At 40.2% G+C, this 14134-nt stretch overlaps 1 protein-coding gene across 1 annotated transcript in view; it reads right to left on the bottom strand.

The window, feature by feature from the left end:
* Nucleotides 1-13789, bottom strand: part of VAT1L (vesicle amine transport 1 like) — a 73255-nt gene extending 59466 nt beyond the window's left edge. The window contains exons 1-4 of the mRNA XM_009277343.1: nucleotides 13750-13789; nucleotides 10070-10136; nucleotides 8228-8357; nucleotides 3955-4170 (exon numbers count right to left, since the gene is read on the bottom strand). Of these exons, the coding sequence (XP_009275618.1) occupies nucleotides 3955-4170; nucleotides 8228-8357; nucleotides 10070-10136; nucleotides 13750-13789 (453 nt within the window). The remainder of the gene's footprint in view (nucleotides 1-3954; nucleotides 4171-8227; nucleotides 8358-10069; nucleotides 10137-13749) is intronic.
* Nucleotides 13790-14134: the final 345 nt, after the last annotated feature.

Below are 14134 nucleotides of genomic sequence, written 5' to 3' on the forward strand. Positions count from 1 at the left end.
ATGCCCAGCCAGTCCCCGAGCAGCAGCCCCCCCAGCCAGCTTTCCCCCAGTTTACATACTGAGCATAACGTCGTATGGTGTGGAATATCCCTTTGGCCAGTTGGGGTCAGCTGTCCTGGCTGTGCCCCCTCCCAGCTTCTCGCTGGCAGGGCATGGGAAGCTGAAAAGTCCTTGACTAGTGTAAGCACTGCTTAGCAACAACTAAAACATCGGTGTGTTATCAACATTGTTCTCACCCTAAATCCAAAACACAGCACTGTACCAGCTACTAGGAAGAAAATTAACTCTATCCCAGCCCAAACCAGGACAAGTGTTAGCTGACTTTCTCCTTATTTTAGGAATCAGTTCAGAAGGGCACTTAAACATTTCTGTAGCTTTAAGCATTTGTTAAATTTGTTTTACACAATTATGTATTTTGTTAATTATCAAACTGCCCTGCTACTCAGTATAACGGTTTAAGCAGAAGTGTTCAGCATTCTGCCAAGCAAAGGCCTGAAAGAGAGCATATGACAACCCTGGTCCTTGTTAGATCTTGGTCAGTAGCAGCTCGAGCAATGATAACAGAATGCTTTGCAAGGTCTTAATTTCTCATCAAAGTCTGATTGAATCATGCAATGCAACTGTGAGCCTGTACCGCGCCTTCCTAGAAGGCCCCTAAAATTTCTCCAGCCTACTTCACTTTCCAGGCTGAGAGCTGAGAGTCAGTCTCTCTTAACTGCCCCTCTCTCAAGAGGGAAAAAGAGAGACAGGAAAACCAACCCAACCCCCAAAGCAGCTCCCTTTCCAAACGATCAAAATCGACAAACCGGCCCTAGGAAACAAAAGCAAATACAATCTCTCCTTTCAAACCCCCTTTCGAAGCACTGCAGCAGGTCCTCCTCTTCAGATGGAAGGCTACAATATACCAACGGTGTCAGAAGCAGAGTTTGAGAGTGTCCACCTCTCTCTTCCTGGTTCAGAGAAACAAGGTGCTCCCCTACAACTAGCCACGTTTCCTACCATGAACAGGGAAGATCGCATGATGCCCTGCCCGTTCAGTTGAGTGGGCCACAGAGAGGGTACTCATTGGCATATAGAACAGGATTCAAGTCTCTATAACAGAGAGACGGGTACGTGAGACTTTTTTCAAGATAATTTAACTTAGAACATTTCCTTTTTCTCTACATCATCTTCTGATGTCCCCTGGAACTTCTGGAAATAAGTAAACTGAGTTACCTAAAGCATCCTGTCAGACATTAAAGGATACTGTCACATACTAATCATACCCAGGCACAGATGAGAAGACAATTGCTATAGTTACCTCGCTACCAAAAATATCTATAAACAAAAACAAGGCCACATAAATAAACTGAGGCAATACTTAAGTAAAGGTCCTAGAGAATTTTCCCCTGACTCAGTTTATTGAAAAAGCTGCAGGATCCTCCTAAAGGGGGCTGGGGAGCCAGAACAAAGAACCTCACAAACATTTTTGAAGCAACAAGTTCTTTTTCATAAACTGCCTGAAGCAGCTAAAATAATGATCTTACATAATGAGAAGGGAACAATTACAAACTTCTAGTCCCACAGGGAGCCTATTGTCTCATTAAAGTATTCTGGAATTTCTATGACATTTAGAAACAAACTGGACAGGTTTCCTACTTGCTGAAAGTGGGAATGAGCCTTCTATCTGTTAAAGCAACAGCACAAAAAATACCTCTTCCCATAGTGATTTCAGTGCCAGTTTTCTGTTTTATTAACTAAGAACTTTGTGAGTGATTTTTTTGATTGAGGCTGTTAAACTTTCCAAAGGATTAACAGACAGATTATTAGAGCTGTTTAAAGAGTAATACAGACCCCTCTGAAATCTTTATGTCTAGTTAGCAGAAAGGAAAAAATTCCATGCATCTCCAGGGTGATATTCTACCTGTAAGACCTATCAAGCAATAGGAAAAGTCTTTCTCTTCCAATTCTAGCTATACATGCTCTTCCCCTACCAGCAACACCAGGCTGCATGAGGCATTCTCCCCGGTGACACAGCGATCAGCATCCTGCCTTGCAGGCCAGCCAGCCCCATCTCCCTCTTACGTACAGTCCCCCCTGGATCATACACAGACCTCTATCAGTTATTGGCCAACTTGGTTGTTCTTCCTGCATCTCTGGAATGGATGGAGTTCCCATCCCTTGGAAACTCTGTTTTATTTAACTACTTAGCAGGTGATGGATCTGGTTTCTCCTTGTTCTCCTGGCACCCAACCAGGACCCATCCTTCCTTTAGCTTCTCTCAGAGAAGGTCCACAAGCAGCCACGGCAGAGGACCAGTCAAAAGCTGCTCATTGAGCATCTGCAATAAAAGCGAGGAAGCCAGCAGCTCCTTACAGCAACAGCCCAGCACAGAGGTTGGACACCAGTGAAGAACACTACATGAGAGTTGGTAGAGCATTAACAGTGCTTCAGGAAGAGAAGGAAGAAATAACAGAGGCGAGTGAGGTTAGAAAAAGGAAGAGAGAAAGAAATAAAAAAAAAAAAATTAACAAGGATGCTTTATCTTAATAAGGAAGAGAAGTTTATTTTCTCTAGATACATGCATATGTGCAGGGATTGCTTTTGGGTGCTTTGCTAACTCCATATGCTCAGCCTGGGTCTGTATAGTGTCAGCTGGGCAGATGGCCTTAGAGCTAAAGCTGAGCCTTCAATTCCTGCAGAATATACGGTCCCCCTGAATGTGTGGCCTCATGTTGCTTTAACAGTCCTAAATTCCACATGAGAAGATTTAATATTAAAGAACAATAAAGTCAGCCATAACACTCTAGGCTGTACTGTGCTGAAGCATAATACGATTATAAATTCCATTCATTTACAGAAGTATTCCAAGAGGACCATTTACTGCAAGTAGGATTATTGTTAGCTAGAAATACTTTGTACGGGGAACTCATGAATTTATTCCTTTGATTACAGCCTTCTTTTATTTGAGAACCTGAAAGAAGGTCTAAGGGCATAGAATTAGGGATAAGGTGTTTGGGGCTGCCCACCAGACCTTAGCAGACAACAGAATATTAATTTAGCCTAAATAAGGCACAACAGGAAAACAGAAGAGGTACTCCAATTTGAAAGGCTGAGATCTGCTGTGTTCTCAGGTCACAGAATCTGCCTTATGGAAAAGGACTGCATGATTTCAAATGTAAACAGACTCCCCTGTCACTATCTTAATATTTTGCACAAGCTTAAATATTTTCCAAAGGAGAGAGATTTTCCTAAAAGATAGTTTAAGGAACTGGTAACACAAAATGCTGACTTTTTATTTCATTGTGTGGCCTGGTATTCCACCAAATTCATCCTACTGTTGCTTTGCCCATGCAACGCAATGCCTCCTTACTAACGATCCAAACTACGACATGCAGCAGCCACCGCTGACTCAAATTCAGCATTGTATATTTTCCTCAGGGTTGGTATGATAATGCTTTTCATTGCTTTCAATCCGTCTACAACAAAGGAAAAAAAAATCTTTCACAGAGAAAGCACCACATACACTCGACACGGGATTTGCAGGAGTATTCCAAGAGGCCCTTTTACTGCAAGGATTATGGTTACCTACAAATACCTTGTGCAGGGAGTCGATTTATTTATTCCTTTCATTACAGCCTTCTTTTACATAGAAGTACAAGGTGTGCAAGTTCAGGAACGCAATGTTTGGGACAACACTTACTCCTTCATCTCTGACAACTAATTAGTGGGTTTTGGAGGGGTTTTTGGGTAGAGTTTATTGTCAGAACATTTTTATTTCACCAAAAGCTCCTGCCAACCATTCACATCAGCGTTTTGATGGGAAAACAGATGCAGTTCCTCCCACCGCAATCCCTCACATAGGGAAGTCTGATACCGAATCAAACTGCAGGGTCTGGCTCATTTCAGAAATCGAGATGCATCAGACTGCTTCAGTTACCTGATGACAAGAAAGTAAGAAAAGTTCCAACTTACCACCCCACCTCCTGCCGAGTGAACCAGCACAGACATGCCTTCTCTTAGGTTAGCAACTTCAAAGAGCATCATGTAGGCAGTTACAAAGTTCATGGGAAACGCAGCAGCTTCAGAAAAACTCATGTCATCTGGGATCTTGTAGACAAATTCTGCTGGGGTACATACTACTTCAGCCCATGCATTGTAGTTTACAAAAGCCATGACTCTGTCTCCAATCTACAAACAAGGAAGAAAACAATGGCTGCAATTGAGACTGTAGAGGGCAACTTGTAAGACCTGCAACTCTCCCTGTTCAAGCTGTGGGTCACTGACTGTGAAGATAATGGTGCTCCACATCTTTGGCAAAATAGCAGTTAAGCTGCTCGGCCTTGGGCTTTTACCATTTTTTAATTGTATTTATTTAAAAGGTTGAATTTAACAAAAATATCCAAACAAAGTTAAAGCCACCTCTTCTTTTTTGCTACACTGCTTCTCTGATGGAACAGTCTTCCATAATCACTAACACAGATCATCTTTTGCTAGCAGAGCTCCTAAATAACAAATGGGGCTGTAAACCATGAAAACAACATTCTTACTAATAACCAGGAAATTTGCTTACAGAAAAAAAAAGAAGGAAAAAAGATTATGATGATACTGATGAGATGCGTGGAATAAACAAAATTACACCTAAGATAATTTTCACTTTGCTTTCTCAGTCTTCACACTAATTTAGAGCTACTTTTCCTCTCTGCGGTTTGAGAAGGGGAGGCCAGAGTACATAGAGCCCACGAAAGGGTTTGTAAACCACTCATTTAGAAGATAACACTGTCTGTATCCACTCTCTATTTTTATTATCTTTATAAATGATTCTACCAAAACATTTCCATGATTGTCATTTCGACAGCCATGTGTCAGAGCAGAATTTGATCCTGCAACTTCAAATAAGCCACCTTAAACATCAAAAATGTACCTCTGGATTCTGAGGCACTACTAAACCCACAAAGTGAATTTGACAGTATTTAAAGGAGCAATGAAATATTCTCTTCGAATGCAACATTTCTCTACTCAATTTCTTTGGAAAATATGTAGTAGTGAAAGGGTATTTCACTATGGAGAAATAAAGATTTTATGTTAATATTAGATACAGTTGGTTGCTCCTAGGAACCTTTCAGAGGTCCAGGCACATCAAATTCATACATTTGTACAATGGCCTTCATTGCAACTCCAGGTTTTTAAAATGGAGACAGTGACTCCCCACAGATGGACAAGAATAATAACAAGGCAACTGGAGCTCAGAGGCTCCTGGCAGGGGTACAACCAGACTTGGAAAGCAACACTCGCATAAAAGTAGAAATTAGTCTATTTGGGCTACTAGGGAGAGCCACAGTGAGCAAACACTTGGCCAACATATATTAAAACCTTCATAGGCATGACTCTTACAAACTCTCGATAATGGCTTGTCCCCAGCAGCCCCTACGCATCTTTTACCTTGTCTTAGACCTCTTTGCCTTTCTACAATACACCAACAAATATAGCATCCTTAACCACGAAAGGAGCTCTTCAATGGAGCCACAGTATAAGTAATAAGGCAGGAATAGCATCAAACTTCAGGACTTCATGTTTTAACCAAAACTAACAGAAGCCGTCCCTCTAAAATACCTTTGCTTACCCAACCGACATTCTCTTATCTGACATTCTACTAACACCCACTAATGCTTTAGAAATGCTACAAGTTGTTCTTGGACTATTTCAACTATATTCCACAGCAATGGAGTAAAGCACAACACTTTTACCTTCAGGCAAACGTTTATAGCACAAGCACATTTTGGTCTCCCAAGTACTTGTCATCGCTTTGGCGTTGGGATATTGTGGGTTTGCTAAAAGCTAAGGTGCTGCTGACAGTTCTGAAGGGATTGTCTCTTTTAGAATGAGGATGCTGAAACAGAACTGTCATTCCAATTCCACCGAAATGCCTCCTCTTTTTGAAAAACATTCAAATTAACAATGCCTCACTGGTAACCACTCTGTGGTTCCCTTTTGCTCTTAGAGAAGCGTCTAAAATCTAAAGTCTGCTAGGTTTAATTTGTGAAGGTGTTAATGTGTCCTATATCCTTGCAAACAAACATAAATAATTACCAAAAAGAATGCAGAGAAGTCCCTTTTGCTGATTCCCAAGGGATTTCTTAGTAATAATAAATACCATGTTCTACTACAAACACTATACAGAGCCTAGTCATCATGTCAGATTAGGCTGTGGCTCCTGAGAATCATCCCCACAACTAGAAAGAGATCAGGCCTCATACATTTGAGCTCAGTAGAAATCAGCTTTTTATTTTAATGGGAGAAAGAATAGGCATTTACACCATTATTCCATAAAAAAGGCTTTGCTTCAATGTAAAATACGTTCTTACACATCGCTGCCAAAATGGACTGCCATTCAATGCTTTCATTGGTCATAGGATAACGCAATCAGAGCAAATGAAGACATTAAGTGGCTGGCAATATCTCAGGTAGTACAGACTAAGGGCCAATAAGACACAATTTTCCAGAGCATGAAATCCCCACAACTTTAACGTGACTTGACCTGGAAGAGATCTACAAAGGGAAAGAGGGTCAGAAGATGTAGGGTGCAATCTTCACCATTCCTGCCATCGCTATGGACAGCGGGAACAGCATATGTCAAGGAGACAACAAGCATCTGGCACGCTCCTATTGTGTGCAAGAAATCCATAAAGAAACTGACAGAACATTCTTGCATCTTCCTCGTGGCACGCTCTCCTGTTGACAGGTTCATACCTGTGCACTCTGAGTGTCGACCCTGCTTCTAGATCACTCAAACACTACCATGGCTAGCAGTTATTCTGAATGTCGACCCTTCTTCTAGATCACTCAAACACTACCATGGCTATGCAGATTATATGCAAAAAAAAAAAAAAAACCACAGCTTGTTTCAATTTCAGGGAACACACCAGAGTACAAACATGTTCTATAGTCAGAACAAAGATATAACTTCAAAAGTCAGGTGCAATGTTATTCAAACAAGCACCATATGCTGTAGCCTCATGATGCCCTTTAAAAATAGCAAGAACTTTTAAACTGAGAATGCTGATGTAGAGTAGAGGCTTCCCATACACCTTTCATAGAATATTCTTTGGTGTGGAGTGTAACTATAAAACACAGATACTAGAGTGGAACAACTGAAGCACTAGAGTTTTTCAAACAGCAGAGTTATTGTTTGTCAAAAAAAGCATGGTAAGATTATGACTTGTTTCGAGGCAGAGATAGGGCAGGAGGGGGAAAGTAGAGAAACGTCCTAGAAGAGCTCATCACTGAGGCCCTACTAGAAACTAAATTGGCCATTATCTTTACTCAACTGAGAAATTTTACAGCTCTTCTAGAAGAGCAAAAATGTTACTTTTAAATAAAAATATTTTAGGTAACTTCCCTCTTAAGATCAAGACAGAATAAGAATTCAGAAAATGCAATTACTTGATGACATGACTGACTCAGCAAATAGCTAAGATAGAAAAATTTTGAAATAAAAACTGAGTTAATGCACATCAATCCTATCTACTCAGGAAATGAAGTGCAAGATTGGAGGGAGTATAGATGTTTAACATCAATAATGGAACAGGAGGTAGGACAGAATGCTGTTTATATGTAATAAGAGGTACCAAAGAGTACATAAGGCCAACCAGTTATGAAAGCTTTATTATATACATTAACTATTTGTCATTTATCGCTATTCTGTTAGGTGAAATAGATCCTTTTGCTGAGTGATCAGAATAAGTCACATACCCAGAATCAGGGTTCTAATTTTATCTGCGTCTCATGAATGCACATGGTTGTAAGAAGCAATGCTTATTGTAGATGGGGGTCTTGTTAACTCAAAATCAAAAGTTGGAACTAGAATCAGCAGTGCATGGGCTTTGAGGAACAGGGCAACGATGATAGCAAACACGGCCAAGAAAAGAAACTTAACAAGTTAACTCAATTTCTTTTACTTTCTTAAAGCACATCAGTCATGCTTTCCAGTTCCTACTTAGCCATCAGGATATGCACATGGCACAAGTGACTTTTCAGGAAGGATTTGAAGGAGATGACAGTGGTGGCTTTAGAAAATAATTCAAGAGGTCATTCTCATGCTTGGGAAGCAGCAAGGAAAAATTGCCCTTTCAAATCTCAACAGGGTGGTGAAGGCTGCTGTCACTGGCAGAACAGAAGGGATTAGGGACAACATACTCCGTGAACTGGTGATTATTTAGTCTTGCTCTGCAAATAAAGAAAACATTACCTCAAATCCTTTCACGCTGTCTCCAAGAGCTTCTACAATTCCAGAGCATTCAAACCCAGGAACAAGTGGCGTCTTAGGAGGGTTGTCGATATTCCCCTGTCGCACCATCAAATCAATAAAGTTCAAACCACTGTAAAACACAGGACAAAAATAAAATCAAGACTATTACCATAGATCAAAGCAGAGTAGGAAAACTTGACCTGAGTGATGGGAAAGCCAGAAAACTTCATGGCAGCATTAAAAAGCTGGGCTCCACAGCATAAGAGGGACCCAGCAGGCATTCACGTTCTTTATGCATGGAACAGACTGACTTTACACCATGCTGTACAGGCCTTGGGCAGAAGAGTACACACGCAAGGCAACCACATCTGTCATTAGCCCCAAAGCTTACAAGACCATTTAGGAGTCACATATAGAAATTCACAAAGGCCATTTAAAAATTCAATACAGTGAAACATTATGATTTCTGTGAATACATTACTAGCTGCCAAGTAAACCCAGTTCTATTTAAAAAGAAAAACCCAAATCTCACACATTATACATGTTTTGGGCCAAGACCAACCTGACATAACTGTCCTAACCTCTGATGTGACTCCAGGAACGAATCTTGTGTTCGTCCCAGGCAGGAGCCCGAACTTTGACATGAACTTATGAAGTATCAGATAGGCTGTTGTTTTAAAACTGTTCCTCCTGGATCACTTTTGTACATTTTTGCAAATGTTATTTAGATCTTTGGAGCACTCAGGGTTGCTGCTTAGAAAAAATACAGGTATTCCCCTGCAGTCTCAGTTTTGCAAAAAATCTTGAAGCATCTTTGCTTTGTCTTTTATATGCTACCTAATTTCATTAAATAAAAATTTTGTGGTTTTCTAGGCAGCCACAAAAAAAACAACCAAAAGAGGTACTGTGTTTATCTACTACGTGCACACACTGATTACTGGCACAAATGCCATACATACAGTTAAAACTTCTAAAACTCCTAACTAGCCAAAATATGCTTCAGCATTAATCCATTGTTCCAAAACACAGCCCTGTATTTATTGTTAGCCGAAATTGCCGCATACTAACTCCCCCGACTCCATGAAGCTATGCACACAGCCAGTCCTACTCACGCATATGATACAAGCAACTGCTTGGACACATAAAACTACTGATGTGCGCAAGTATTTATAAGACGGAGCTTTAGTCAGATACTAGTCAAGACACACACAGCTTGAACAGACCCAACAAACAAAAAAGAGTAGACACACAGCGTAAGCATGAAGACAAGACAGCATTCATGAGATGTAGGTCACGGGGCAGGGGGGGGAGGAAATTCCACCAAATGTAAATATTTGTAATTGTGGCGGAGGGTGTAAGAGCAACGTGAACCCACAACTTTTAGCTCTGTAAAAGCCAGATTACAGATTATTTTTGAAAAACATTAGCTTTGACAATCTAGCTTGACAAACTCAGGAGAAAAATTAAAAATGAAACAAACCAAAAAAATACCCCAACATGCTCATACACAAAGCTCATAACACTAACCATGTGGAAGGTTAGGAGGGGTTTTGCACAATTAAGTTGGGAGCTTTGAAATTATTTTGGAAAAGCCACTTCTTATCCAGTGGCTAAGACCACCTCCTACAGCACCACTGTAATGTTGATAAGGAAAGAGAAATTCCAAATAACAAAATGCTTGCAAGGCAGTCATCATCTGGGGGGAAAAAACAAAACAAAACAGAAAACCCCACACCACAAACCCAAGAAACCCACAACTTACGTGGTGGCAACCATTGTCTGTGTACATTAACTTCAGTGATGATCTTTTGAATATATCTTTCCACACTGTGAGCATTTTACAAAAAGTTAACTTTTTCTACATTCCTGCAAGAAAGGGCACCTGGAGGCAGAACTATGATGCGGAAACCTGTGTAGGAACACGCACCATGACATCATAACAAGTGGGTGACAAGCAGACAGATGGATATGGCAAAGACCATAGTTATTTGATAATGACATACGATTACAAATACATTATTGCAGCTCTTTCTAGAAACATTCATTCTTACGAAATAACTTGTCAGACAATTTTTGAAAGGGCATATATTCAGTTTTGCATCTAACAACATAATACTACCAATTCAGTTCTGTTCTAGTTCCATTTCTCTTTCGTCTGTCTTCATCCTCAATAAAAGGCAGGAATATTAAATAAAATAGAGAGTTCATCTCTTTTACAATGAACTTACAAGACTTGATACTAGAGCAGGTGCGATAAGGAGAGAAAAAACACTACACAAGGTACATAATACCTAAGCCACATGTTTTTATTATGTTAATTACTGCTGGAACATAGGGTGTTGATCAGCATTTCTAATCATTTCTAGTCACTTTCCAGAGAGTTTCCTCTTCATTCACTTCATCTTTAACCTCCTACATGTCTACGTGTTGTCACATCCCTGTTACTCTCATACATGCATTTGTTTCCATTCTTCTCCACTTTCAAATACGGAAAGAAAGAAGTTGTTTTATTTTACCTGCCAAATTTGAACAAGTCTTATCAACACCACAGACCTAAAAGCACAATTACTTGCTTACAATGTACTAACCATACAATTAGTTGTATAGTAAAACCAGCAATTTATATTATTTTTTCTTCTCCTTTGAATAACCTGGAGGTCCCAAAGATAAATAGCTAGTTGAGTAACTACCTCCAAGACACCCAACCTTACCAAGTCCTTCACTGAGATTCAACCTACAGCAGACACAGGAAAAGGGAAGTTTGGCTGCACAGAATATCACAACAAAATATGTCTCACGAAGAGTGATGGTTTAATTGTCAGCACAATTTATTTCTTGTATCAGTATAAACCAGCATAGCCTGTTCTGGTGTGTAGCCAGAGAAAGTGACTCCTGAACTTTAAGTAAGGGCATATGCAGAGGGCGAAGTCTAAATGCAAAGCGATCCAGTAACAAAAGTGCACAATTTCTTGCAGTCGTGTGTTTTTAATCCTAAATCAAGAGCTGGATGCAAATGAAGATAGGGAAGGATATGAATTACCAAGATCAATACACTGACATAGGTGTTCTGCAAGAACCTTTCTGTGAAAGAGCAGGGATATTGGTGCGAACTGCATAGACTGAATTACCTGTGCATCTCTGCAGGCAGAGTTTATCAAACATGGAATTATCTTTGAATCTGACTTTCTAAGTCTGCAGTGCTCTGCCTTAACACCAATTTTGAGGATCTTGAATATTATTTTCTATACTCATGGTTTAGCTTTGCTGCATTTTTATTTTCTTTTTTTTTTAAGTGTGGAAAGTCCTGCGGATAGAAAGCTGTATTCTAGACTTCTTTCACCATCAGACCAGCAACGGTCAGCTTGGTTCTCCTTGCTCTGACCCATGCACTCGAGGATGCCCAATACCTTCCATTGCAAAACACCAGATCATGCAGACCATCCTTCACACTTTGGTTTGGAGAGGTGCTGCTTTTGATCTGTCTTATCTCACTGTAAGACTCCACTGAAATTAATTACTGAAGTTAATGAAATACAACAGAACAAATGAGAGGACCACTGAGTTTTACATTCTTAAAATCCTTCCTCTTACTCCTGGCCAGCAAACTGCCTGACAATCTTTAAAAAAAAAAGTAGAAAGGTTTAAAATGATCAGATCTCATGCTTTTTATCCAGAAACACCCACGCTGTATGAAGACTGCCTTTAAGAACAAAATTGATACACCGTCCGCTACTCTGCTATACTTAGGATTTCTTTTATTTGCTACCAGTTTTTTGAAGTGCTGTTGTCTCACAGTCAGCGTCAGAAGGGTCACTTCTGCCTCATTCCTCATGACGCACACGTATAGCGGCACAAGGAAGAAATAATTATAACAAAGAAAAACAAAGGGAGGTAATTACAGGACACCATTCCTTATTCACACACCCTTTCTGAAATACTGCTTCGGTTTGTTCTAGCTACTTGTCTAATCTTCTAGACAATATGTATACTAGTGTTCTGCAGATTGCAAATTACAATACAAACAAATACAGCAATTTCGACTGCTCCATCATTATCAATCAAAAATTATTTCAGGAAATATGCAGAAGCTGTGACTCAGCTTGGACATTGATGGCTGTTCCATTTCTTAGTCACTGAATGAGGCTAACACATGAGTCATCTCAGCTGACACATTTTCAATTGGATCATTGATATTCCAGACCTTCAAAAGAATTATTCATCTGGCTTAGTGCTAATAGCAACATATCGTCCATCTCCTCCATTTATAGTACCACACTACAAAATGTATACATATGATTCAACTGCTTTCATCCCCCAGTGAGTGCAGACCACACAGAACTCGCACTTTTTACTGATATGTACTATTTATCATGCACGCACACATTCTTCTTAAGATTATTTTTCTCCACAGGTTGATGGAGAAAAATAATCAACATCTACAATGATGGTCAACTGCAAAACTGATTCAACTGAAAACATTATTTGTCATCAATATGCCTTACTAGAGCAGCCCATCTTTGGCGTGTTCAGCACTGCATGCATTAACATGTGCATACTACACTGGGCAAAGCCAACAGACATTTTTCTCACTCAGTCTCCCAGACTAGACCACAAGTCCATCATCATCCTGATCAATCTTCTGTATTTACAGACTCGGGTCAAGAAGATTGGCAAATTGATTTTGCCTTCTTTGGAAGCACACTTCGGTGACCTGATCACATTTCAGCCCTATGGCCACTTCCAGCCAGGAATGACAAGCAGATGCTGTACAGCCTACAGGCTCCTCTGGCACGAAGGGAAGCTTCCAAAACACACATGGTGGTGTGCAACCCGGCAGTAACTGTGAAGCAGTTGGGCAGGTCTACTGATGTCAAACAGTAAGCGTGCAACTCACACAGCTCACTAGTGATAATGCAACCCTGGAAAGCAACTGCAGTTGTAGCAGAGCTGAATACTTCTATTTTACAGCTAAGTGTTCTTTTGCAGGTAACTTGCTATTTGTGATACGCACATATCTACTGCTTTGATGAAAGTGGAATTCATATGGGTACTGTATGTATGAGTGCTGTAAACCCCTCAGCCATTTAAAGGAATATGTCCACGTGCTCAGAACATTTTAAGTTTTGCATGTTAACTTTTGTTAACTCGATGGCTGAAAAAAAATCACTCAGAAAACAACAGAGCCTATTCTCAGATGGAATTACAGTCCTGCTTGATAGCAAAATGAGCTACTCAGCAGCTACTATGCTACCAATATTTCTTATATTCACCTGGCATGGAATTTCTTGCATTTCCCATTGTGACTAGTAGAGGAAAAAAATAAACAAATGAGAATGCAAAAAATCTCAGCCCTTTGTTTATTAGTCCTCATTCAGATTGATGGATATCACCATTTTTCATGGGCAAAACCTTGGGGTGTGTGTAAATACTCGCATAGATCACAAACCCTACGATCCCCATTAAGTACAGGATGGAAAGCCCAGTGTCTGAACAGGCCAAGACATTCAGCTACATTAACCTACCGGGATGTTCCAAGATCTGAAGCACATCCACTGGATACATCGTTCAAAACAAGCTCACTGCCCCATACCAGTATAATTTTTAATGCAAGTTGCTTCTAAAATAAACAACTTGGCCTTCACCTTGGAATTTATCTTCCAGAAGCACCATGTTTTCAAATAGCAGAAGAGGACAACAACAGATAAATCCCTGCCTAGGCAAAATTAATTTGGTCTTTGGTACACATCAAGTCCTGTAATAAAATCCTAATATTGCTTCTGTCACTTAAAAAAATAGTCCTATTTTCATGAAGGAACATGTGTGCTGAGACCCAGCTATCTAGGAAGAACAGTCTGCTCCAATTGTCGGGGGGGTGGGGGGAAGATTAGCCTTCTAGGAAAGCTTGTT

Source organism: Aptenodytes forsteri, unplaced genomic scaffold (genome assembly GCF_000699145.1).
Source record: "Aptenodytes forsteri isolate BGI_AS27 unplaced genomic scaffold, ASM69914v1 Scaffold50, whole genome shotgun sequence".
NCBI lineage: Eukaryota > Metazoa > Chordata > Aves > Sphenisciformes > Spheniscidae > Aptenodytes > Aptenodytes forsteri.